General features: G+C 36.7%; 1 protein-coding gene across 1 annotated transcript in view; it reads left to right on the plus strand.

The window, feature by feature from the left end:
* Nucleotides 1-16,512, plus strand: part of LOC109823523 (long chain base biosynthesis protein 2d-like) — a 50,132-nt gene extending 33,620 nt beyond the window's left edge. The window contains exons 8-12 of the mRNA XM_020389804.1: nucleotides 1,966-2,127; nucleotides 2,516-2,642; nucleotides 2,732-2,896; nucleotides 16,257-16,366; nucleotides 16,447-16,512. Coding sequence (XP_020245393.1) covers nucleotides 1,966-2,127; nucleotides 2,516-2,642; nucleotides 2,732-2,896; nucleotides 16,257-16,366; nucleotides 16,447-16,512 — 630 coding nt within the window. The remainder of the gene's footprint in view (nucleotides 1-1,965; nucleotides 2,128-2,515; nucleotides 2,643-2,731; nucleotides 2,897-16,256; nucleotides 16,367-16,446) is intronic.

Raw genomic sequence — 25,483 nt, forward strand, 5'->3', positions numbered from 1 at the left:
GTTTGCAAACTGAAGAAATCGCTATACGGTTTGAAGCAGTCTCCTCGACAGTGGTATAGGCGATTCGATGGTTTTATGCTTGGTCATTCGTACACTCGGAGCCAGTTTGATCCTTGCGTATATTTTCGCAAGTTGAAAGGAGGTGCGTATATTTATTTGTTGCTCTATGTCGATGACATGTTGGTTGCCTCTATTTCCAGGTCGGCTATAGATGAGTTGAAAGTTCAGCTTTCAAATGAGTTTGAGATGAAGGAATTGGGCGAGGCGAAGCGCATTTTAGGGATGGAGATCGGCAGAGACAAGAAAAATGGCAGAATTTGTTTGACACAGGTGGCTTATTTGAAGAAAGTTCTACAGCGATTCCATGTTAGCATGGATACGAAGCCAGTTAGTGTACCATTGGGAGCCCATTTGAAGCTTTCAGCTGGTCTCTCACCGAAGTCAGTTGAAGATCGTGAGTTGATGTCGAAGACTCCATATGCGAGCGCGGTTGGGAGCTTGATGTACGCGATGGTATGTACGAGGCCAGATTTGTCACAGGCGGTAAGTATTGTTGAATATCATTTCTCCATGATAATGTATTGTGAACGAACGGAAGAGGGGGGCCTCACACCCACGTGCAGCGTGGGAAATTGATGAATGCAGACTTGTTTCGCGTGGGGGCCACACATGTGGTGTTGAGGAATTTTTTCTTAGCTCGTGAGATAGCCTAGCAGGCCCACCCGATTAACTAGTATAACTTGAGCCGCCTATAAAATCACAGCTCTAGGGTTTCGGGAACCGTGCTAGGGAGGTTTTGTTTCTCTTGGGTTGCGGCTACAGAGAGCACAAGGAGCTTTGGTTTTATTTTTGTGTGCGGCTGCAGTTCGTGCAAAGAAGGAGTTTGTTTGTTTTGTTTCTTTGTGTTTAAGCAGCCCCTCTCTAGGGTTTTGTGCATCCTTTTGTAGAGAGTTTGAGAGGGATTTGAGAGAGTTTGTTTGAGGGTTTAGATAGTGAGTGATTGTAAACCCTAGTTGTATTCTCTCCCTCTATTAGTAGATCTCCCCCTTCCTTGCCCCGTGGACGTAGGCAATTTGCCGAACCACGTTAAAATTGGTTGTACTGCTTTTGTGTGATTTGTAATAGCTTTTAGGATCCCTCGACAGGTCAGTCCTAGAACTGATGAGAGGAAGAGCCGATATCTCACTTGGTTGAGATATCCGCTTCAGATTCTTGTCTCCTTGGTGAGACGGGAATTCTTATTGCGATCTGACTCTCTTGTTGTGCTGCCGAAGTGCTGCCGAAATTTCCGCTGCGCGCAACACATATTACGATAGACGGTGCCAATCATTGTATCAGGTAGCCTATTGGACCATCTCACGATAAGAATCTCATCTCGCCATCTCATTTTATCATTATGTGTGTGTATTTAGTATTCTGGGGTAACACTTTAGATTCATTCTAAGTAATCATCTTTTGATGCACAGGTTAGACTCTTCCAGTAGATGATCCGCTCCATTTATCATGATCTAAATGTTCCGAAACATCTATAACAAAAAAAAGCATGATGTTTCAATACTTCTAACACCTATTTTTCATTATCTTTAGTTGTATTGTCGTAAAACCATCAATTTTACAATCACTAGATGTATGAGTAATTGTAACCCAATATGCCTAATTTTTTTTTCTAGATATAATCCGAAAGATATAAATTGTAATGAACGGAGTGGATCTAGTCAATTGGTTGCATATAACGTAGTTTTGAAGGTGCTTCCTCAGATTAAATGTAGGGTGTCACCTTAGGAACACTTTTCATTCCTATACATGTGCGTGGGTGCGTGCGTGGGTGGGTGGGAGGAAGGAAGGGAGGGAGGGAGGCGTGAGCGTCTGTGTGTGTGTCAGATCGAATTTATGGACAAAAATTCATAGAGAGCATCAACTTGTGGCTAATGGAAACAGACTTATCTTGTGCCTTCTTCGTTACAGGCGTATACTTATATCGATGAGGCACATAGCATGGGTGCGGTTGGAAAAACGGGCAGAGGTGTTTGTGAGCTCCTCGGAGTAGACCCTGCTGATATAGATATAATGATGGGAACACTTTCAAAATCATTTGGATCTTGTGGAGGCTACATCGCAGCATCAAAGGTCTGTTTACTTTTACACTGGGTTAATTGTGAATAGGCCCCTTATACTATCACCGAATTACAGATCGACCCCGTACCAGTTGCTGATAACCTATAGTTATATTATTGCGGACGGACCCCCGAGTGAATTTTTTATTTATATTTTCCCTCTGGAGCTCTGTTTGTCAAAAAACAATTCTCTCTTTCTTTAAAGGTAAAAGAGTTAAAAAAAATTCCGCTTTTGGTTCTATCTGCAACAATAGGAATTACACAGGTCTATCTACAATTGGGTGATAGTACTGGGAGTCTATCTGCAATTACCCTTTGACCTCAAAATAGTTATGACAGTGAAATTTTAGAGGATATGGATAACAATTTCGCTACTGAACTTCCTTTGTACCCTTTACTAGGATACAGTTCAGTACCTGAAGCACACATGCCCTGCACATATTTACGCAACATCCATGCCACCACCTGCGGTAGAACAGGCAATATGTGCACTTAAGGTTATTCTTGGTGAAGATGGGTCCAATAGGGGTAAACAGGGATTTTCTTCCTAATTCAATTCTTTTTTCTGTTATGTTTGTAACTGGAAACATTCTCACTTGTTAATTTTATTTGGATAGGGGCTGTGAAGCTTGCAAAAATTCGTGAGAACAGCAATTTCTTCAGATCAGAACTTAAAAAGATGGGTTTTGAGGTTCTTGGGGACAATGATTCTCCAGTGATGCCCTTAATGCTTTACAATCCGGCAAAAGTCCCTGCTTTTTCCCGAGAGTGTCTTATTCGAGATCTGGAATTTTATCTAGAGGACGAGGCGCTGCTGGATTGAAGAGTGAAGGAGCATGAAATTTCAGCGAAGGTCAACGAGATCCCGACGAACTTCGGTGCAAAGGAGAAGCCGTTCGAAGGATCCGAAGCCCGTACGTCTGTTCCTCGAGATTAGGCTTGGTCTTAATCTTGAGAAGAACCCTGATTTCGCTTTGTCGATCTCAGCGCTTCAAACCAGAAAACTTCCTCGACGAAGGCGAAGCTCTGCCGAATTTTCCTGCAACCGGATCTGATTCGCGGTCGTCCACGGATTAACCCCGGCACCGGCAAAGAACTCACGCAAGCAAGAGCCGATAAACGGATCTTGTGTTTATTTTTAAGAAAGTTGTAATTTTTATTTTCGTTATTTGAATTCATTTGTAACAACTAAAGTTTAATGAAATCAATGATGAATGCAGCTTTCCACGAAAACAGTAGAAACATGTTTTGAAATTAATCCGTCAAATCATTGAATTTTCTAGGTCTCCAGAATCTCAAGTTATTTCAAAATTAGTCAAATTAAATTATCAGAATTGTTATTATGTCCTCTAATCTCGGGATAAGTTGTTTCAAGATCCTTCAGTCAAAAGTAGAAGAAGCGACTAGCGGGGTTAATCTAAAACAATGTACAATAACTTGGGGACATCATGCACAATAACTAAGATAAGTTGTATTAGGTTTTTGGGGTGTGATTTGGGATTGAGAGATCCTCTTTGTATTCCTCACAATTGGTAAAGTTTTTCTCCTCCTTTGCCCGTGGACGTAGGCTGCAAGCCGAACCACGTATATGTTTGTGTTCGTGTGTTCTTGATATTTTTCGTGCTCTCGTGTGATTGATATTAGCTTATCCTGGGTAATTTGTCATATCATGAATGAAATTATGAAACTAGCTATTTAAGTTTTGTGCCCATGCCTGTGGTGTTTTTTTTTTTTTGAAAGGAAGAAGTAGGGTGAGAACCCCTGCTCATATATTTATATAACTATAGTGTTGGGAACATGGTTGATGTTACAATATCTCTTGTATTTTGATAATAACAAATCATTTTTTATCTAACATATTTTACTGCAGATTCAAGATATACATCTCAAAGCAACAATCAAGATATTAAGGCTATATATTAATAAATGAGTGGCTAGGGAGTTTGGTGGACATCATATAAGTGGATAAAAGATCAATTTCGTCCAACCAATTTCGTTTTCGTCAATTTTATTTTGGGTCATCTCTTCCATTGAGTTAACTATTTTCATCGCTCTCTTAATTGCTTCCAACCAATTTCGTTTTCGTCTACCTGGAGACTTCTTTGGCCAATTAACTATGATCTTATCAATCAGAACGCTTCTCCTAATTGGTGTAATCCTTAAAACTTCTCTGGACTTTGTGTCGTCATGCTCAAAACCCCTTGCTTTCTAAACCACAGCAACCTCCCTGAACTTTATAAATCAGAGTAATGCCTCTTAATTATTAAAAATATAATATAAAATGTTAACAAGAAGAGTAATGAGTTTGAATTATGAAAATCAATATTCATGATGAAAATTCTGAATGCAGAGCATTCATGTCGGAGAACAAGACACAATAACCATGTCAGTTTTTTAGTCTTTAGTTAAAGAGTTCTATTATATTTTGTCAATTTTACAGACCAACTCACTAGACATGTTCAGGATAAAGTTCCATGATGTATGCTAATTTGCCCTTATTTAATGATACTTGACAATACTAGAAAATATATAATTTCTAATGGAAAAAGGCGGAGAAAAGCTCTCAAAACCAAGGGATTTAGAACTATTAGAATAACAACGGAGTACATGGAATGCATTTTTAGTAAAGCTAAAAGAAAAGACCCTATAATGCATTTTTTTGGTCAATGAAAATTTTATTCATAAACCAAATGTGAAATATATGCAGCATACTACTCAGGCATACCTGAGGCTTGCACTATCCATCCTATATTGAACCACAAGTGAAAAAAAAGTACATATCAATAACTATATAGCTTTGCATCATAAACTCAATAATTTTTTTTTCCTTTGGGATGAATATTATGGTGAAAAATAGCCATATAAACCAACATTTTGATCCTTTCCACAACAGCCATTACCTCACTGCACCTCCCATCATGTAATTGCATATTCCTTTCTCTCCGTAACTCATACACAGTAGCATTAAAGGCACACCTCGACCCTATTCCAAAACTGTCCCTTCTTGCAATTATCTGCAAACCGACCAACAATAGCATTCCGTTCACAGCTGTGAAAAACAAACCTGAGCCATTGCCTTGTACTATTTCATGCTCCGGAGGAAAAAGAGCATCTAAAAAACAAATGTTCATGTGTTTTTTTCATCCTTCATACACAATAGATATGCATTTGCAGAGGAGATGCCAAATTTCTTGATCGTATCTTGCATAAGCAATCTGTGCAAAGAAGCCAAGCATACAATGTAATAGTGCTCAGCGCAAAGAAGCCAACCATACCATCAATTGACCCCCTCTGGACCGATCAAGAATCTTTTCTTCGATAGAAGTACCCCATTTCTGAATCAAGATATCCCTTGTCTTCCAACACTAAAGACTCAACTTACTTTAGCTTGGACTCTTATAATTGGTCAAAACACACAACGAGTGTCATCTCCATATCGTTTTGCATTTTTCGACAAATATAATCTATTTCGCTATTCTAAGTGGTTATTTTATTTTGGGTAATGAAGAACTTGTCTTTTTTAATGGGTTCAAGAATTCTTCTATAACTTAAGTGACATAATAAAAGCTTTTTCGATTCTTTTAGTTATGCCTCTTTTCCATTTCACCCAAAGCAGATCTCCCTACAATACATATTGATGGTCAAGATATATCTAAAATTAATCACTTTTGTTATTTAGGATCAATTGTTAGATCTAAACCAAAATTTGGGATCTAAAACCATATAGTCATGATTTAATTCAAAGAGATTAACAAGAATCAAAAGGTGCGGAAGCATATACCTAAATCCATTGAAGAAAACTTGATTAGGATTTTGATGATCTTCTAACCTTAGGGTTTCTCTCTTATGGATCTTTTTAGATGGGGATAAGAGAATGAGAGTGGTTAACCCTAGATTAGGGACCATAACCTCTTATATATAGGTGTTGTACATTTGTAATTTAGCCCCTCAATAAATCACAATTACAACCTGGTATCTGCACATATAACCCCATGATTATATTTAAATACCCATTAACCCAACTTAATTGATCACTTTAGTGGGTTATCCTGAAAGATAGCAATACACATTGATTAATCATATGTGCCCACAAATAGATTTATTAGATTAAATCCAACAATCTCCCACTTGGGCACCATATGATTCCTTAAATTGTGTATAACCTTATGAGCTCAAAAATTGCTATCACTGAAAAGGTATTTCCGAACAATCTCGTCCATTGACTATATCAATATAGGATCAAAGCGGCCTTCGTCACATTTATCGTGACTCGACCCATCAATGGTCACATATACCAATACAATCAAACGACATAGATCAATCATGGATGTGCAGCATGAAAATTACATGCAATGTGATCAGTACATGTCTATTTTCAACTGGTCCTCCTTAGTGAGGTCAAAACCAAACATAATGTAACAGAGTGTCTTAACTGAATACTTTATTCTGATCAGACAATACAACCAAACACAAAACACTAGAAAATTACAAACTCCCACTAAATCATAATATCTTTGAATAACACTACTCCTATATGGGTAGTATGCTCATGAAAGACCTTGGATGGCAATCCTTTAGTAAGAGGATCTGCTATCATGGAGTTTGTCCCAATGTGCTCTATAGATATCTGTCCACTCTGTACCCTTTCTTTTACAACCAGGAACTTAATATCAATATGTTTTGATTTAGTTGAGCTCCTGTTGTTATTGGAATACATAACTACAGATTTATTGTCACAAAATAACCTCAGTGGTCTTTCAATATTTTCCAAAATGCGCAGTCCAATGACAAAATTTCGCAACCATATTCCATGATTTGATGCCTCATAGCAAGCTACAAACTCTGCTGCCATAATGAAGAAAGCTACGAGTGTTTGTTTTACACTTTTCCATGATATAGCTCCTCCTGCTAACATATAAATGTAGCCTGATGTAGACTTTCTGCTATCTTGGCATCCAGCAAAATCAGAGTCCGAATACCCAATGACCTCCAACTGTTCTGATTTTCTATATGTGAGCATATAATCTTTTGTTTTCTGAAGATACCTCATAACCCTTTTGACTGCTATCCAATGATCCATATCAGGATTGCTTAAGTATCTGCCTAACATCCCAACAATGTACGCAATATCCGGACGCGTACATAGCTAAGCATACATTAGACTTCCTACAGCCGAAGCATAAAGAATCTTCTGCATTTCTCGAATTTCAAGGTTGCCTTTAGGGCACTGATTTAGATTAAACTTGTCTCCTTTAGCAACAGGGGTATCTCCTGGTCTGCAGTCTTGCATGCCAAACCTTTTAAGTACCTTATCGATATAGCTCTTTTGTGATAATCCAAGAATACCCCGAGAGCGATCTCGATATATCTGGATTCCTAATATAAAAGAGGCGTCCCCAAGATCTTTCATCTCAAAATTCTTTGATAGAAATCTCTTGGTTTCGTGCAACATGCCTATATCATTAGTGGCAAGCAAGATGTCATCGACATACAGAACCAGAAAAATATACTTACTCCCACTGAACTTGTGATATACACAGTCATCAACAATGTTCATCTCAAAACCGAACGAGATAACTATTTGTTGAAACTTATGATACCATTGACGAGGAGCTTGCTTGAGTCCATAGATGGATTTCCTTAATTTGCAAACCATATTCTTTGGGTCTCCTGACACAAAGTTTTCTGGTTGCACCATATAAATCATCTCATCAATGTCGCTATTGAGAAATGCAGTCTTAACATCCATCTGATGTAACTCAAGATCATAATGAGCAACAAGTGCCATGATTGTTCTGAAAGAGTCTTTCGATGAAACCGGAGAGAAAGTCTCTATATAATCAATACCTTCCTTTTGAGTATAGCCTTTAGCCACAAGATGTGCCTTATACCTCTCCACATTACCGTTTGCATCCCGTTTGGTTTTAAAAATTCATTTACAACCAATTGGTTTTGCACCTTCTGGTAACGGGACAAGTTCCCAAACATTATTGTCTTGTATAGACTTGTACTCTTCATTCATGGCATCAATCCACTGTTGAGAGTTAGAACTTTTCATGGCCTGAGAGAAGTTGATTGGATCATCTTCTAACATTCCACTACTTTCCTCATGTTCTTGGAGAAATACAATATAATCATCCGGAATAGCATTTCTCCTTTCTCTCGTGGATCTCCTTAATGGCACTGGTTCTTGAGGTTGTTGAGTTTGTTCTTCTGGAACAGGGAGTTGTTCAACATTATCATCTTGAGGTTCCGGATTTACTTCTTGAGCAACAACAGGTATAGGAACCTGAATATTGTCAAAAGTAACTGTATGGATTGGATCTGAAGCCAATTCCTCCTCAAAACTAATGTCTCTAACCTTATTTCTCCCCCCAAACTCAACATCCTCAAAGAATGTTGCTGTTCCCGTCTCAAAAATATTCCTTATAGTGGGATCATAAAACTTATAGCCCCTAGAGCGTTCAGAGTATCCAATAAAGTAGCTGCTAACTGTTTTGGAGTCCAATTTCTTTTCATTTGGCCTATAAGGCCTTGCCTCAGCTGGACATCCCCAAATATGTAAATGCTTTAAACTGGGCTTTCGACCAGTCCAAAGCTCATAAGGTGTTTTAGCAACTGCTTTACTTGGTACTCTATTCAGAATGTAAGCTGCTGTCTTAAGTGCTTCTCCCCAGAGTGACTCTGGTAAAGAAGAATGAGCAATCATACTTCTTACCATATCCTTAAGAGTCCTGTTTCGTTTTTCAGCTACACCATTCATGCTAGGTGAACCCGACATGGTGTACTGTGGGACAATACCGTATTCCTCTAGGTATCTAGCAAATGGTCCTGAACGTTGTTCACCTTAACCATCATATCTGCCGTAGTACTCACCATCACGATCAGATCTAACTGTTTTAATTCTTTTGTTGAGTTGATTCTCAACTTCAGCTTTAAAAACTTTGAACATGTCCAGAGACTCAGATTTTTCATGAATGAGATATATGTACCCATAATGTGAGTAATCGTCTATGAATGATATAAAATATTGTTGACCATTCCAGGATTCCGTAGGGAATGGTCCACAAATATCCGTATGTATCAATTCTAAGACATCCGAAGATCTATTGGCACTTAATCTCTTTACTTTGGTCTGTTTTCCCTTAATGCATTCAATACATACGTTAAAATCTGAAAAATCAAGGGAATCCAAAATACCATCAGACACAAGACACTCAACTCTACCTTTTGAGATATGACCTAAGCGCTTATGCCATAATATCGCTGAATTTTCCTTATTTAATTTACGCTTAGTACCACGTGATTCCACATGCAAGGATTCATTATAAGAAGCAATTGTATCGAGCAAATATAGGTTGTCATAAGTACTTAAGTAACCGGTTCCCACAACATTTGAATTAAAAGATAAACTGAATTGACTGTTAATTGATTGTTTCCAAATGAACAAGAGTAACCTGATTTGTCCAAGACAGAAACTGAAATCAAATTCCGTCTAAAAGACGGTACTACAAAAGTATCTTTTAAATCCAAATATGAACCAGTTCCTAACAGCAACCTAAAGTGTCCAATTGCTTCTACATCTACTGACTAACCATCGCCCACAAAGATGTATCTTTCACCATCACTTGGCTTCCGGTAGCTCAGGCAGCCCTGCATAGAAGCACTTATGTGAGTAGTAGCACCAGAGTCTAACCACCAAGTGTTTCTAGGTACTGAAGCTAAATTAACCTCAGAACAGACCAAAGCAAGGAACGTACCCTTATTATCACGCCAGGCGTGATATTTTGTACAGTCCTTCTTTACATGTCCAGGCTTCTTACAGAAGAAACAACCCTGATTATCCTTATGTTGTTTCTTCTCAACTGGACCCTTAGCAGCTTCCTTATCATTCTTCCTTTTCTTGCCCTTATCCTTAGAGGCATAGGCCAAATGAGCACTTTCTGTCTTACCTTCCTTTTGAGTATAGCCTTTAGCCACAAGATGTGCCTTATACCTCTCCACATTACCGTTTGCATCCCGTTTGGTTTTAAAAATTCATTTACAACCAATTGGTTTTGCACCTTCTGGTAACGGGACAAGTTCCCAAACATTATTGTCTTGTATAGACTTGTACTCTTCATTCATGGCATCAATCCACTGTTGAGAGTTAGAACTTTTCATGGCCTGAGAGAAGTTGATTGGATCATCTTCTAACATTCCACTACTTTCCTCATGTTCTTGGAGAAATACAATATAATCATCCGGAATAGCATTTCTCCTTTCTCTCGTGGATCTCCTTAATGGCACTGGTTCTTGAGGTTATTGAGTTTGTTCTTCTGGAACAGGGAGTTGTTCAACATTATCATCTTGAGGTTCCGGATTTACTTCTTAAGCAACAACAGGTATAGGAACCTGAATATTGTCAAAAGTAACTGTATGGATTGGATCTGAAGTCAATTCCTCCTCAAAACTAATGTTTCTAACCTTATTTCTCCCCCCAAACTCAACATCCTCAAAGAATGTTGTTGTTCCCGTCTCAAAAATATTCCTTAGTGTGGGATCATAAAACTTATAGCCCTTAGAGCGTTCAGAATACCCAATAAAGTAGCTGCTAACTGTTTTGGAGTCCAATTTCTTTTCATTTGGCCTATAAGGCCTTGCCTCAGCTGGGCATCCCCAAATATGTAAATGCTTTAAACTGGGCTTTTGACCAGTCCAAAGCTCATAAGGTGTTTTAGCAATTGCTTTATTTGGTACTCTATTCAGAATGTAAACTGCTGTCTTTAGTGCTTCTCCCCAGAGAGACTCTGGTAAAGAAGAATGAGCAATCATACTTCTTACCATATCCTTAAGAGTCCTGTTTCGTCTTTCAGCTACACCATTCATGCTAGGTGAACCCGGCATAGTGTACTGTGGGACGATACCGCATTCCTCTAGGTATCTAGCAAATGGTCCTGGACGTTGTTCACCTGAACCATCATATCTACCGTAGTACTCACCACCACGATCAGATCTGACGGTTTTAATTCTTCTGTTGAGTTGATTCTCAACTTCAGCTTTATAGGCTTTGAACATGTCCAGAGACTCAGATTTTTCATGAATAAGATATAGGTGCCCATAACGTGAGTAATCGTCTATGAATGATATAAAATATTGTTGACCATTCCAGGATTCCGTAGGGAATGGCCCACAAATATCCGTATGTATCAATTCTAAGACATCCGAAGATCTGTTGGCACCTAATCTTTTCACTTTGGTCTGTTTTCCCTTGATACATTCAACACATACGTCGAAGTCCGAAAAATCAAGGGAATCCAAAATGCCATCAGACACAAGACGCTCAACTCTACCTTTTGAGATATGACCTAAGCGCTTATGCCATAATGTCGCCGAATTTTCCTTATTTAATTTACGCTTAGTACCACGTGATTCCACATGCAAGGATTCATTGTAAGAAGCAATTGTATCAAGCAAATATAGGTTGTCATAAATACTCAAGTAACCGGTTCCCACAACATTTGAATTAAAAGATAAACTGAATTGACTGTTTCCAAATGAACAAGAATAACCTGATTTGTCCAATACAGAAACAGAAACCAAATTCCGTCTAAAAGACGGTACTACAAAAGTATCTTTTAAATCCAAATATGAACCAGTTCCTAACAGCAACCTAAAGTGTCCAATTGCTTCTACATCTACTGACTAACCATCGCCCACAAAGATGTATCTTTCACCATCACTTGGCTTTCGGTAGCTCAGGCAGCCCTGCATAGAAGCACTTATGTCAGTAGTAGCACCAGAGTCTAACCATCAAGTGTTTCTAGGTACTGAAGCTAAATTAATCTCAGAACAGACCAAAGTAAGGAACATACCCTTCTTAGCACGCCAGGCGTGATATTTGGTACAATCCTTCTTTACGTGTCCAGACTTATTGCAGAAGAAACAACCCTGACCATCCATATGTTGTTTCTTCTGAACAGGACCCTTAGCAGGCTTCCTTATCATTCTTCCTTTTCTTGCCCTTATCCTTAGAGGCATAGGCTAAATGAGCACTTTCTGTCTTATCTTGCTTCAACCTGTCTTCTTCTTGCACACAGTATGAAATGAGCTCATTTAGAGTCTATTTCTCCTTTTGACAGTTATAACTGACCTTAAACTGATTGAATTGTGCAGGAAGAGACAACAGAACCAGATGTACCAATAACTCATCACAAAGATCGAGTTTAAGTACCTTAAGCTTTGAAGCAATATGAGACATTTCCATAATGTACTCCCTGATATTTCCTTTGCCCTTATACTTCATTGAAATCAAGCGACCTAAAAGTGTGTTTGTTTCTACCTTATCGTTTTTCGCAAAACATTTCTCAATTTCGGCAAGGAAATCTTTAGCCTTAGTAATCCCTTCGGATTCTATGCCCCTGAAGGCTTCATTCCACATGCAAGGATTCATTATAAGAAGCAATTGTATCAAGCAAATATAGGTTGTCACAAGTACTCAAATAACAAGTTCCTACAATAATTGAATTAAAAGATAAACTGAATTGATTGTTTCCAAATGAACAAGAGTAACCTGACAAAACGTTTCTCAATTTCGGCAAGGAAATCTTTAGCCTTAGTAATCCCTTCGGATTCTATGCCCCTGAAGGCTTCCGGAATGCCGCGCTTAATGATCATTAGACTCATGCGATTTGAACGCTTTCATTTCTCATACTCCTTCTTTGCATCAGGAGTACTATCCGCATTGAGAGGTTGGGGTTGTTCAGTTCTTAATGCAAAGTCTAAATCCATGCAGCCAAGAACAATTAAAATGTTCTCTTTCCAAACCTTGAAATTAGTCCCATTGAGTATGGGAATTGAGTTGATGTTAGCAGAAATTGTTGCAGCAGATGCATTAGCTGAAATAAACAAAAGATTTTTAACCTTAATTAGTGATCAATGATAAATCCCATCTCAAGGTATCTGGTACAACATTAATATCAAGTCTTTGGACAGTAATATTAACTTGTAAAGTGATACCTTGTTGTAATGATCAAACATTGACAATAACTCATGTCAAATAATGAAACTATCTTTGGATCGATTCATTATTCACATGTAAACCTTATAATCGTCACGTATTTATCATCACAGATGCGTATGCAATCTAAAAATAAATAATAACCTTCCTTTGGGCCGATTAAATATTTACACGAAAACATACACACAAACATCTAACATCCCTCATGAACAATCTACACAAGAGAGGTTACTTTGGTAACTTCTTGTTTCAATTGATCATTTAGAATGAAAGACAACTTTAATACCTTAGTGTCATATTATTTGAAATAACTAATTGATCTACTACCAAATTTAATTTAAATTAAATAATTTAATTTAAATCAACTGAATTTCCATAGCTTAATTAAGGGCCCATAATGAATTATGACCCACAAATAGGATTTAATTGATAAATTCAATTAATCCTTGTGCCCAAAATGAGCTTAAAGGAGCTTATACCCGATAATTAAACACAGGTCCAAAATCTTAATAAAATTCTCAAGTCAAGGCCAATGTTTAAACAAGTTCCAAAGATTAAACAAAGCCCAGATTATTTGGTCCGTGCTCTAACTTTAACGAGTTCTACAATATACTCGTTGTGAATGAATGAACGCAATGAACGAATGAACACAATGTTCGTTTGAACGCAATGAACGAATGAACGCAATGTTCGTTTGAACGAACGCAGCGTCAACGAACGCAGCGTTTGACGAACGCATGTTTCATTAGAGAACGAACGTGGGTTCGTTTGAGAACGAACGTTTTCTCGCCAAAAATTGAGGTAACCACCTCCTTAATTTTAGCACGTTTTCTCGCCAAAAAATTGAGGTAACCACCTCCTTAATTTTAGCAAGTTTTCTCGCCAAAAATTGAGGTAACCACCTCCTTAATTTTAGCAAGTTTTCTCGCCAAAAATTGAGGTAACCACCTCCTTAATTTTAGCAAGTTTTCTCGCCAAAAATTGAGATAACCACCTCCTTAATTTTAGCACGTTTTCACGTGCACGAACCCCTTGAGGGTTTAATCTGAAACCGCCGCCGCTGAATCCACTCCGACGAGGAGTTTGGAGATTGACGACAAATTAAAAAAAATCCCCAAAAAAAAGATAATTATTTTTTCTGTCGATTTTTAAACTCAAATCATTTAGATCCAAACTTCAAAATTTGAATCAAACACAAAAGAAATGAACTTTAGAGTTCATAAATGCTACAGATCCAAAAATCGAAAGAAAAACCAAACAACATGAGAATTTTACTATTCATCCGAAAATAAAAATCTTTACTGTTCATACGAAAATAATTTTTTTGCTGTTCTCCCAAAAATTTAAAAGAATTACTGTTCACCGAAAATAAAACGGTTGCTTTTCATCCGAAAATAAGAAACTTTACTGTTCATCCGTGAACGGATCCGAATCAAACACAAATTAAGATCAAAGAACCCTAATTTTAATCTTAATCTCTTAGAACAAATCAATGGTGGCTCTGATACCACTTGTTAGATCTAAACCAAAACTTGAGATCTAAAACCATATAGACATGATTTAATTCAAAGAGATTAACAAGAATCAAAATGTGCGGAAGCATATACCTGAATCCATTGAAGAAAACTTGATTAGGGTTTTGATGATCTTCTAACCTTAGGGTTTCTCTCTTATGGATCTCTTTAGATGAGGATAAGAGAATGAGAGTGGTTAACCCTAGATTAGGGACCATAACCCTTTATATATAGGTGTTGTATATTTGTAATTTAGCCCATCAATAAATCACAATTACAACCTGGTATCTGCACATATAACCCCATGATTATATTTAAATACCCATTAACCTAACTTAATTGATCACTTTAGTGGGTTATCCTGAAAGATAGCAATACACATTGATTAATCATATGTGCCCACAAATAGATTTATTAGATTAAATCCAACATCAATCACTTATCATGATGATGATATTTATGATTGTTAAAATGAAGGAGTGCCTGGGGAGGCTTACATGATCATAGAATGCCTGTGAGACTAAAGGAAAATTTTTATAAGACGGTTACAAGACCAACAATACTTTGTGGATCAGAATATTAGGCAATTAAAAAATATGTGCAAAAAATAAGTGTAGTGGAAAGGAGAATATTACAATAGTTTTGTGTGTACACATTACAAGATAGGATAAGTAATTAGTGCATTCATAGTAAATTAGATGTTGCTTCTATTGAGGATAAAATAAGAGAGAATCGACAAAGGTGATTTGGTCATTTACAATGGGGACCTCTTAGTGAACCGTTGAGAAAATGTGATGATATTGTAGTTAATGGGGCAAAGTGATCGAGAGGTAGACCTAAAACAGTTTGGTTGGAAGTAATTGAGAAGGAGATCATAGTGATTAACTTAATGGAGGAGAAGGTCCACAATAGAACGGAATGGAAGAATATGATTCATGTAGCTGGTCTCAAATATTTGGAAGTTGCTCGTGGAAAGGCCGCGCTGGGGGAGGTGGTGTTTGGGTGTGGAGTGGGGTTTGCTCTCTAATTTATAGAACTTAAGACGGTTTTGTGCGAAGCTACCTAAAGTTCAGGTGCATTTTGTGAAAATTTACCCTAAGGTCCCTAAAGGTTAGGATACACAGGCCCGCAGATGCCTTCCTCTCAATGCTTAGTCTTAACCTTAAGCACCAACTGTTGTCCGTCTTTGTTAAGACCCCTGCTTAGTTGTATCCGATGCTTAGTCCTAACCTTAAGCACCAACTCTTGTCCTTGTGAAGACCCCCCTGCTTAGTTGTATCCCACACGAGTAGCCTTACTTACCTGGCTACATAACATAGGCTCATATTGAATTATAAGTGGAATAAGACAGGCATATGAGTGAATTGTTTTCGCGATTCATTTTCTGTCTTTAGTTTGCACATTTACTCCTATAACATATGTTTCTCTTCATCAGCCTATAACTTTGCCATTCTAAAATCACATCTTTGAAGAAGATTTTAAATTTGCCATTCTAAAATCACATCTTTGAAGAAGATTTTAAAATCTTCATTTCTGTAGGAAAATAAACAATGAATATCTTTTATAAACAAGTAATTAAATAAATATTTGAAAAATTGTTAAAGAAACTTGGCCTCTTCCATATGCTACAGGTTGCGGTTGTGGTTGTTGCTTACCCTGCAGTACCTCTTCTCTTGAACAGAGCTCGTTTCTGCATTTCTGCTTCACACTCCAGAGAAGACCTTGTTAAAGCTTTAGAGGTATAACTAACACATTATCATATATAAATCACTAGTGAACATTCCTGGTAGCTAATTTCAACGTTATATGATAAATTCAGGTAATCAGTAAAATTGGTGATCTTAACAAGATGCATGCTGAAGACAACAGGAAGAAGCTCGAGTAGAAAAGTTCAAATTCGGGATAATGCATATGACCTTGGAAGCAAACCAAATCATTCATGCACTAGAAGTACATTACACGCTTATCACTACAAGCTTTAGAGTAAATCACAAGAACAAAAAATTACACAGTGAATCTAGCTGTTTTTTTCTGCGTTCGGCATATATTTGAGCAAGTTCTGCTTGATCTTCTCTTTTTATGTTCCAAGTTATAATGTTTTAAGAAATGGGAGATGGTATTTGCTGTTGTTTTTCCTCATTAAAGGCTTCACTTATGCATTTTGAGATGGGATATGGATCTTCTTTACTATAAAAGAAAATAGTACTTGATTGTCTGCTATTATGTATTACATATTAAGTGTTAAATCAGAATATATCACAACTATCCAAATATTAATAGGCAGTCGTGATTTGATTATTGGTCTCTCCATTTATATTTCTGATCAAGAGACTCCGAATGTTTTCTTGATGATGGTGAATTTGCTTGTTCGGATGAATACAAATGCTATTCAGGTTATGCAGTGTAAAAAAAAAAATCCTTAAAAAATGTTTATATTTGACTAGAATAAGTTCGCTACTAATGAGTAACATGTTACTTTGTAGTTTCAGTCGTCCTCAGAATTTTAGTAACCGCAATCAACGGAAAGCTTCTGAGATCTAATACATAAACGAGAAATTTTCTAGTTTTCAAGTTTGAGGACTGGAAATACAAAGATTTACATGAGCATGATTGAGAACAAAGAGCATGATTCTGCAAATTTCACCATTTCAAATGGAAAAATAAAATATGGGTATGACTGTAAGTGTGAAATTTTAAGGTGATGTGCCAATAGTAAATTGAAAGACTTGATATGATGATTCCTGTCTAAAGAACAGAATAACCTACGAACTATGTTTAAAAAAAGTATATACGGTAAATTATTTATAGTTAATAATCACCCCAATCTTAAATCTTTCATGAGCTTTGACGTTGAAATGCAATGTATTGAGATTTTACACTAGGAAATTATGTATTTTTTTATGGTATTCATATATGAGCTTTAACATTGAAATGCAATTTTAAACTAGGAAATTACATATTTTTAGATGGTAAGGTTAAAAAAGGAATTAACATAGACATGATTTGAAGCTTAAGATCTCGCCAAATAAGAAATTTTTTTGACTTACCCATCACTTATATCTGCACCCCTACCAAAGTGCATCTGAAATATTAATTGGATATTCTCACATTAAGCGTTTTCCTATTCACAAATATACCATATCAATTGGATTCATTTGAATCTCAATTGAAAAGATCTTTAGTTCGGATTGATTTGGACTATAAAAAGGGGGTTAAAAAAAATCCAAGGATATGAGAATGAGAATAGAATTTAGTAACGTAGAAGTCTATGGCCAATATGAGCCGTCTAATAAGCTACATTAGATTCATAACCAATCATTTTGAGGACCAAGATCCGATCCCATGCGAGTATGACGAATGCCATGGAAAAGGTATGAGCTTTCTAACTTTATAAAGTTTTCAATGTGATTTAGCTTCTTAATTATTTATTCGTATTTTAGCTTACCTCCATTTTCTCTTTTTAAGTTTTAAAAAATAATAATAAATTTCTTTTAGCAATGCTCTAAATATTCATGGACAAAAACTTTCTTTGAATGAACCCAAAGAAATCACTCTAGACATGGAAAACATTATAGTTTTCGTTTTTTTTTCTTTTTTTCTTTAGCCGTTAGATGTGGGCTACCCAGCTAACGAAAATAATTTTGAAGATTTCGATAACCCAAAATGGTAAGCTGTTATGTTTATAGAAGTTAGAAATTAATTTTGACTCAAAAGCTTAAACTATTAAGTATTAGGTCTATCCGAAACGGAAAGACTTTTCATAGTCCAACTAGATTCAATTAAAACTCTTTAGATAGTGTTAAATAAATATGTCTTTGATATGAAGTCTTTTAAAATACTCAAAAATAAAACTAGATGAGTATTAAGTTCCAAATGAGGATACCCTGTGGATCTATCCGTAATTAACCTATTTAAATAGAAAGCTTCGTTTGATCTGTACCCAATTTGCTTTATATATGTAACTGCTTCAAAAAATTTGAAAACTACGAAAAGTTGGCTCTTACTTATGTAATAAAAATTTAAGAATCTTAGGATTTTCATACTTAAAGCTTCTATCATACATTCCACTTATTGGAAAAAAAGACCGTATCTTTGCTAATTATCTACTTTAAAACTTCTCGTAGTTCATGTACATTGAAGAAGGCGGCAAGGAGCAAGCACTGGCGGAGGAATTTCAAGGTAACACTCTACAACCTAATAAAAAATTAAAAAAATAAATAAATCATCATTTCAAAATAATAATAATAATAATAATAATAATAATAATAAAATTTGGGATTATCATGTAAAAAATAGGCGGCGGTCTGATGGTGCATTTTAGCAGGTGATCTGCTCGTTGCTAACATACACCTCCGCCTAGTTTCAAATGGGGAAGAAGAAGAAAAATAATAGTATGAGAATCATTAATGGATATTTGAGAGATTCATTGTTTGATTATCCTTCTTCATCTAGAGTTGGAGATGGATCAGGTGTGATAACGAGCTCTTCGATCTCTACTGGGAATGGAAGGTACTGGGCCAAAAGGAGCAAAGAGGAAAGTGCAAATGGATGAAATTCTAGCTAGAACGAATTCTCTGTCAAATCCTCAATTGTTTCAGATGCGTTCTGGTACCCTGATTTCTCGTCAACTGAGTAAGTCTTCTCACTCTATCTCATGGGCGGATGAAGTTAATGATGATATTGAATCTGGTTTGATTAAGAATACCTCTTTGGATGAAGATATTATTGAAGTTTGTTCTCCTGTTATTGATTAATCTATGAATAGAAATGATGAGATTGGAAATCCTGATCTGGATAAGGATGTTAATCAAAAATCTGATAATGTGGTTCAGGAGAATGATGAGAATATAGAGAATAACGCCCCAGAAATTAGGAAAACATTTGTTAGCCTTTTTGCAGATAATAGAAAATCTGGTAATGGTCTATGCTTAAATTTTGTTCAATCTCCTAAAACCAATATTGTTACATTCTCAGCGGAAGAATGGAAAAAAGGTGAAGATTACTGGAAATATGCATTGATAGGCCATGTTATTGGACTGAATGTTAAATTCAAATCTATGGAATCCTATGTTAATAAACTATGGGGTAAAATTTCAATTCCGAAAGTTTCCTTAATCAAGCAAGGGGTATTCCTATTTGATTTTCAATCTGAAAAGCAAATGTGTGATGCGCTAGAGGCAGGACCTTGGTTCTTTGGTTCTAGACCAATAGTTCTAAAGCCATGGACTATTGATACAAATATGGAGAAAATCCAAGATTATAATTATCCAATGTGGTTCATTTCCCTAATTTGTGTTTAAATCTATGGACTCCTACTGGCATTAGTAAAGTTGCAAGTCTTATTGACAATCCAATTACAACCGATAAGCTCACATCTAGAAAACAAAGATTGAGTTATGCTAGAGCTTTATTGGAAGTGAAGCTACCCCTTAAAGAGACTTTACCTGATCAACTTACTATTCATGGTCCTAATGGCAAAAGCTATAATCAAAAAGTTTTATATGAGCTTAAACCTAGGTGGTGCTCATTATGTAATATAGTTGATCATGAGACTGACCATTGTAGAAGGCACACTTTTAAAAAGAGATGGGTACCTATCAACAGACAGAATGAAAAAGATGTACAAGACCATATTGAACATGTGCAGCTTGCAAATGAGAAGAATGATAAAAGTACGCATTCTGGAAAAGATGCAAAAGTTCATCAGAAGCATGTACAACAAGGGGCTGTTGAAAGTGGTGTCAATGTTGGGTAATCTGGCCAAAATGTATCAGTTCCTGAGAAACATGCTCAACAAGATACTGTGGTGCAGGAAATCAATTTCAGTAAAACTAGGCCTAACAATACAATTCAGTTTTCACCAACTGTTAATGCTACTGGTTTCACAAGTGTAAATAGAGCAAATACAGCAGGAAGACTTAATGAAAATATTATTGGACCCTATTGTATTCAAACTTCTCACTTCTCTCTTTTGGATCACCAGTTATCTGATTTAGACCCCTCTTGTATTGATAGGGGTGGATTTTCTCAATTATGCATCTGGCCTTCTGGAATGTAAGAGGATTTAACAAATCCTCTCAACATTTGATTGTTAAGCAGTTTGTTCATGATTTCAAACTTTCTTTTTTAGCTCTCTTAGAAACAAAAGTTAATGGTAGTAAAATGCAGCTTATTGCTAAGAAAGTAGCCAAGGACTGGGAATGGATCTCAAACTTCCATGAAGCTAATAATAGTAGATCTGGATTTTCTGGAATAATAATTTACTCACAGTTTAGAGCATAATTTCCTCAGAACAACATATGACTTGATCAGTAGAATCAAAAGATGGCAAGCTTTCTTATTCAATTACAGTTGTTTATGCTCTCAATCAAGTGGAAGGCAGGAGAGTTCTCTGGCAAGACTTACTAACATTTAAACATAATGTTAATGGTCCTTGGTTGGTTGGTGGTGATTTTAATGCTATTATTAATAATGTAGAGAAATTAGGAGGTGCACCAGTTTCTGATTCTGACACTATTGATTTCTAGAATTTCGTCATCTCAAGCTAGTTATTGTATCTCAGGTCAACAGGTTGTTATTTTACTTAGTGTAATAAGCAAGAGCCTGATACAAGAGTATGGTCCAGATTAGATAGAGTTTTGGTTAATGAAGACTGGATTCATCATTATACATCTAGTCAAGCGGAATTCCTCGTTCCAAATATGTCAGGCTGTTAAACTGTGAGATTTCTTTTTATAAACAAAAAGCTAACATCAATTGGGGTTTACATGGGGATAAATGCTCTTAGTTTTTTCACTCTATTATAAAAACCAAAAGGCATCATAACATAGTATTATCCCTATACACTGAGAATGGATCTAGGATTATTGACATGTCTAGGATTATTGCTGAGTTCATTGATTATTACAAAAAGCTCTTGGGTACTGCTACTTCCATTGCTAATCCTGATCCGGATGTGATCTCAAATGGCCCTATTCTCTCTCTTAGTCAAAGTAACACTCTGAGTCTTCTTGTTTCTAGGGAGGAGATCAAGTGGGTTGTTTTCTCAAAGTCCGAGGGAAAAGCACCTGGACCAAATGGGTATAATGCTGCTTTCTTCAAGTTAGCTTGGGATATCATTGGTGAAGACCTCTATCTAGCTACTGAAGAATTTTTCAGTTCTGGAAAGCTTCTTGGTACGTTTAACTCTACAGTCATTACTTTGATCCCTAAAATCCTCAACCCCAAAACTGCTTCTGATTTTCGTCCTATATCATGTTGCAATTTTTTTTTATAAAGTTATAACAAAAATTATTGCTAGTAGAATTCAAAAAGTTATGGTATACTTGATTAGCGATGCACAGAGTGCATTTGTCAAAGGGCTATTTATTTCAAGTAATATCCTGTTAGCTCATGAGCTTATCAAACATTATGGTAGAAAGCATGTTTCACCAAGAGCTATCCTAAATGTTGATTTGAGAAAAGCAGTTGACGCCATCAGCTGGGACTTCCTTAGATCCATGTTGGAAGGATTGGGTTTTCCTAGCAATATGATAACGTGGATTATAGAATGTATTTCCACCCTAAAATACTCATTGTCTCTAAATGGTTCTTTGCATGGATATTTTTAAGGAGCAAGGGGTTTAAGACAAGGTGATCCCCTTTCTCCTTACCTGTTTGTGATTGGGATAAAATATTTCTCAAGGAAACTAAATGCACTAAAAATGACAGTTTGTTTAAATTTCATCCAAAATGCTCAAGGCTGGGGATCACTCACTTGATCTTTGCTGATGACCTCCTTTTTGCTAGAGCTGACATGAATTCTATAACAAGAATAGATAGTTGTCTTCTTGAATTTAGTCAGGTATCAGGTTTGGAAGCTAATCCTGCAAAGTGCTTTGTATATATTAGTGGCATTGATGATAACTTGAAAACTCAGATATGCACATATCTAAACTTATCAGAGGGGGGTGCTACCGGTGCGTTACTTGGGTTTGCTACTAATCTCAAAGAGATTATCATGTCTGGACTGCTCTTCTCTGATTAATAGGATTTCTGAGCAATTTCTCAACTGGCAAAAGAAGAGGTATTTGTCATATGCTGGGAGACTTCAACTGATCAAATCTGTTATATCTGGGGTACAAATTTTCTGGACTAATAACTATATACTACCAATTAAGGTTATGGAAAAATCGATAGCCTATGCTCAGCTTTCCTCTGGAACCAAAACATTCATCAGGTTTCTTGGGCCACCATATGTCAGGAAAAGAAGCAAGAAGGTTTGGGGCTTTTTTTAGCCAAGATTTGGAATTATGCAGCTGCAATTAAGCTTCTATGGATGATTTATTTTAAAAAAAGATTTGCCTTGGATCAAGTGAGTTCATGGCAATTATTTACAACAGTCTAATATATGGCAGGTTCAAGCTAAGTTGAATGACTCTTGCATGTGGAGACAACTCCTTAGAGTAAGGGATATGGTGAGAAGTAAATTTTGCAGTGAGGACAATCTAACTAATATCATCTACAACTACTATAACAAGGGTAAAATTCAAATTTCCTCTATTTACAATGTGTTAAATGTTTTAGCATCCTGAACTCCTTGGTCTGAAACAATTTTTTTTTTTTTTTTTTTTTGGGGGGGGGGTTGAATTATCCTAAACATTCATTTATACTATGGTTAGTCACTCATTCAAGGCTTTTAACTTAGGACATATTATGACGAATGAGGATTCTAAACACAAATCAATGTGTCTTATGTTCTAATCATCAAATGGAAATATGTCAGCATCTTTTCTTTGAATGTCAGTACTCAGCTCAAGTTTGGAACAAAGTAATGAATTGGTTGAGCTATGTTTGGAGGTCTTGCGACTGGAATCTTATAATTAATTGGTATAACTTCAACCTTAAGGGAGTTGGTTTTATGAAAAAGTTTAAGAGAATGGCTTTATCTGTCACAGTCTACTTGATATGGCAGGAAAGGAATTTGATAATATTTTAACACAAAACTCGCGATCCTGAACTCCTCTTTCGTGCAGTGAAAAAAATCCATTTATTCCAAGGTCTTGAATGAAAGAATTCCTTTACATTTGAAAGAGAAACTTGAGTATATCTAATATGTAATCTCTGTGATAGTGGGTTTTCAGGCATTGCACTGGAAGTTTTGATGTACGACATAACTTCACATTTAGTAAATAAATAAAATTTACTTCATTGACCAAAAAAAATATTTGGGAACAAGTGCTTTCTGCCGTGAAGTATTGGAAACAAGTGCTCACCTTTTCTTTACTTGTCCTCCTACTGAAAAAGTTTAGGATTATTTGAAACATCATCTGAAATTAACCGATTGGCCATACTCCTTTTTTGATCTTTTTCTCTATTCTGTGGCATGTTCAATTTCAGAACGTACTAAAGGGGACTTTATGGAGATCTTTGCTAGTTACTTCTTGTTGGTGCCTATAGAGAGCTAGAAACAGAAACAGAAAAAATAAAAAAATACTCTTTGAAGTCAATAATGTTGTGCGCGGCGGAAGCCAAAACCAAACCGATGTGCTTCGAGAGACCAAATCAAACAAATACCGAGATAAAGGTCAAACAAATCAAAATAATGACACAAACTCAAACAACCAATTTTAACGTGGTTCAGCAAATTGCCTACGTCAACAGGGCACGAAGGGATGAGTTTCCACAATAGAGAAAGAGAGTACAAAGTAGAGATTACAAGATCACTCAACTAACCTCTCAAACAAATCTCTCAAATCTCTCAAACTAAACCCTCAAACAAATTGCTCAGAAAGATCTCTCTTTTTCTGTGCTCAAAATCACCTTCAAGCTACCCAATCAATCGATAGAAAACTCTAAAAAATGTGGTTGCTATTTATATCAAACAACAAACTCAATCAGTGCAGGAAACCAATCCCAGGCTCAAAACCGCATCGCAGTCGACCGCCGCGCTAGTCGCGGTCGATCGTGGCAAACAACAGAGAACAAAAAACTACTACAAGGTCCCGCGGTCGACCGCCGCACCACTCGCAGTCGACCGCAAAAAGTCCAGAAACTTTCCTGTGTTTGTGCACGTCCGCGGTCGACCGCAGCTCCACTCGCGATCGACCGTGCATCATTCAAAATGTTTTATGCTTCAATTTTCCTGAGCTTCGTCCCCTTCACCTCCAATTCTACAATTCTCCATCTCGGTGAAGTTTTTTCAAAACTGAGCCGACACCAACCAAACCAAATATCCCATTTGTTGCGTCTAGTATGAAGTAAAACAATTCACAACAACAGACTCAATCCATAATAAGTCGAGGACCTAAATGAGAATACGAACAAACTCCAAAATATCAGTATCTACCCATCAAATCGGCTGCATCATAAATGACTGCCTATGTATCCTCTTGCAAAGGGAATCAAGCCTTCACATAGTTTTCCAAAAGACCTCCAAAGGCCCTCAATCAAATAGAAAAGTTCTCAAGTCTTCACCAACAAATATACAGCTAATAGCTCTCCAAATGGCTCCAAAGTGAAACAAATCAAACACCTCCACCTGAGGTAAATCAATGACCATATCCAAATCCAAACTATGTCTACCAGCTGCACTCGAATCAATCAACTCATCATCTGCATCCAAATCCAAATAATCCCCAAACTGTGTCACCTCAGCTGGAATCCCAAACGATGCAGTATGAACTGGAGTAATCTCCACCCAATATGGAGTAGCATCACTCTTCACCCACTGCGATACATCTAATGTCTGTCTAAAACTCTCCACCTACTGAGAGTCAATAAGCTCCCTCATCGAAGCCTCAACCGAAGTGACACTACCAGACTAAACATCCAATAGAGTTTTACCTCCAATCACAGCAGTCGACAACCTATGACCA

Source organism: Asparagus officinalis, chromosome 9 (genome assembly GCF_001876935.1).
Source record: "Asparagus officinalis chromosome 9, Aspof.V1, whole genome shotgun sequence".
NCBI lineage: Eukaryota > Viridiplantae > Streptophyta > Magnoliopsida > Asparagales > Asparagaceae > Asparagus > Asparagus officinalis.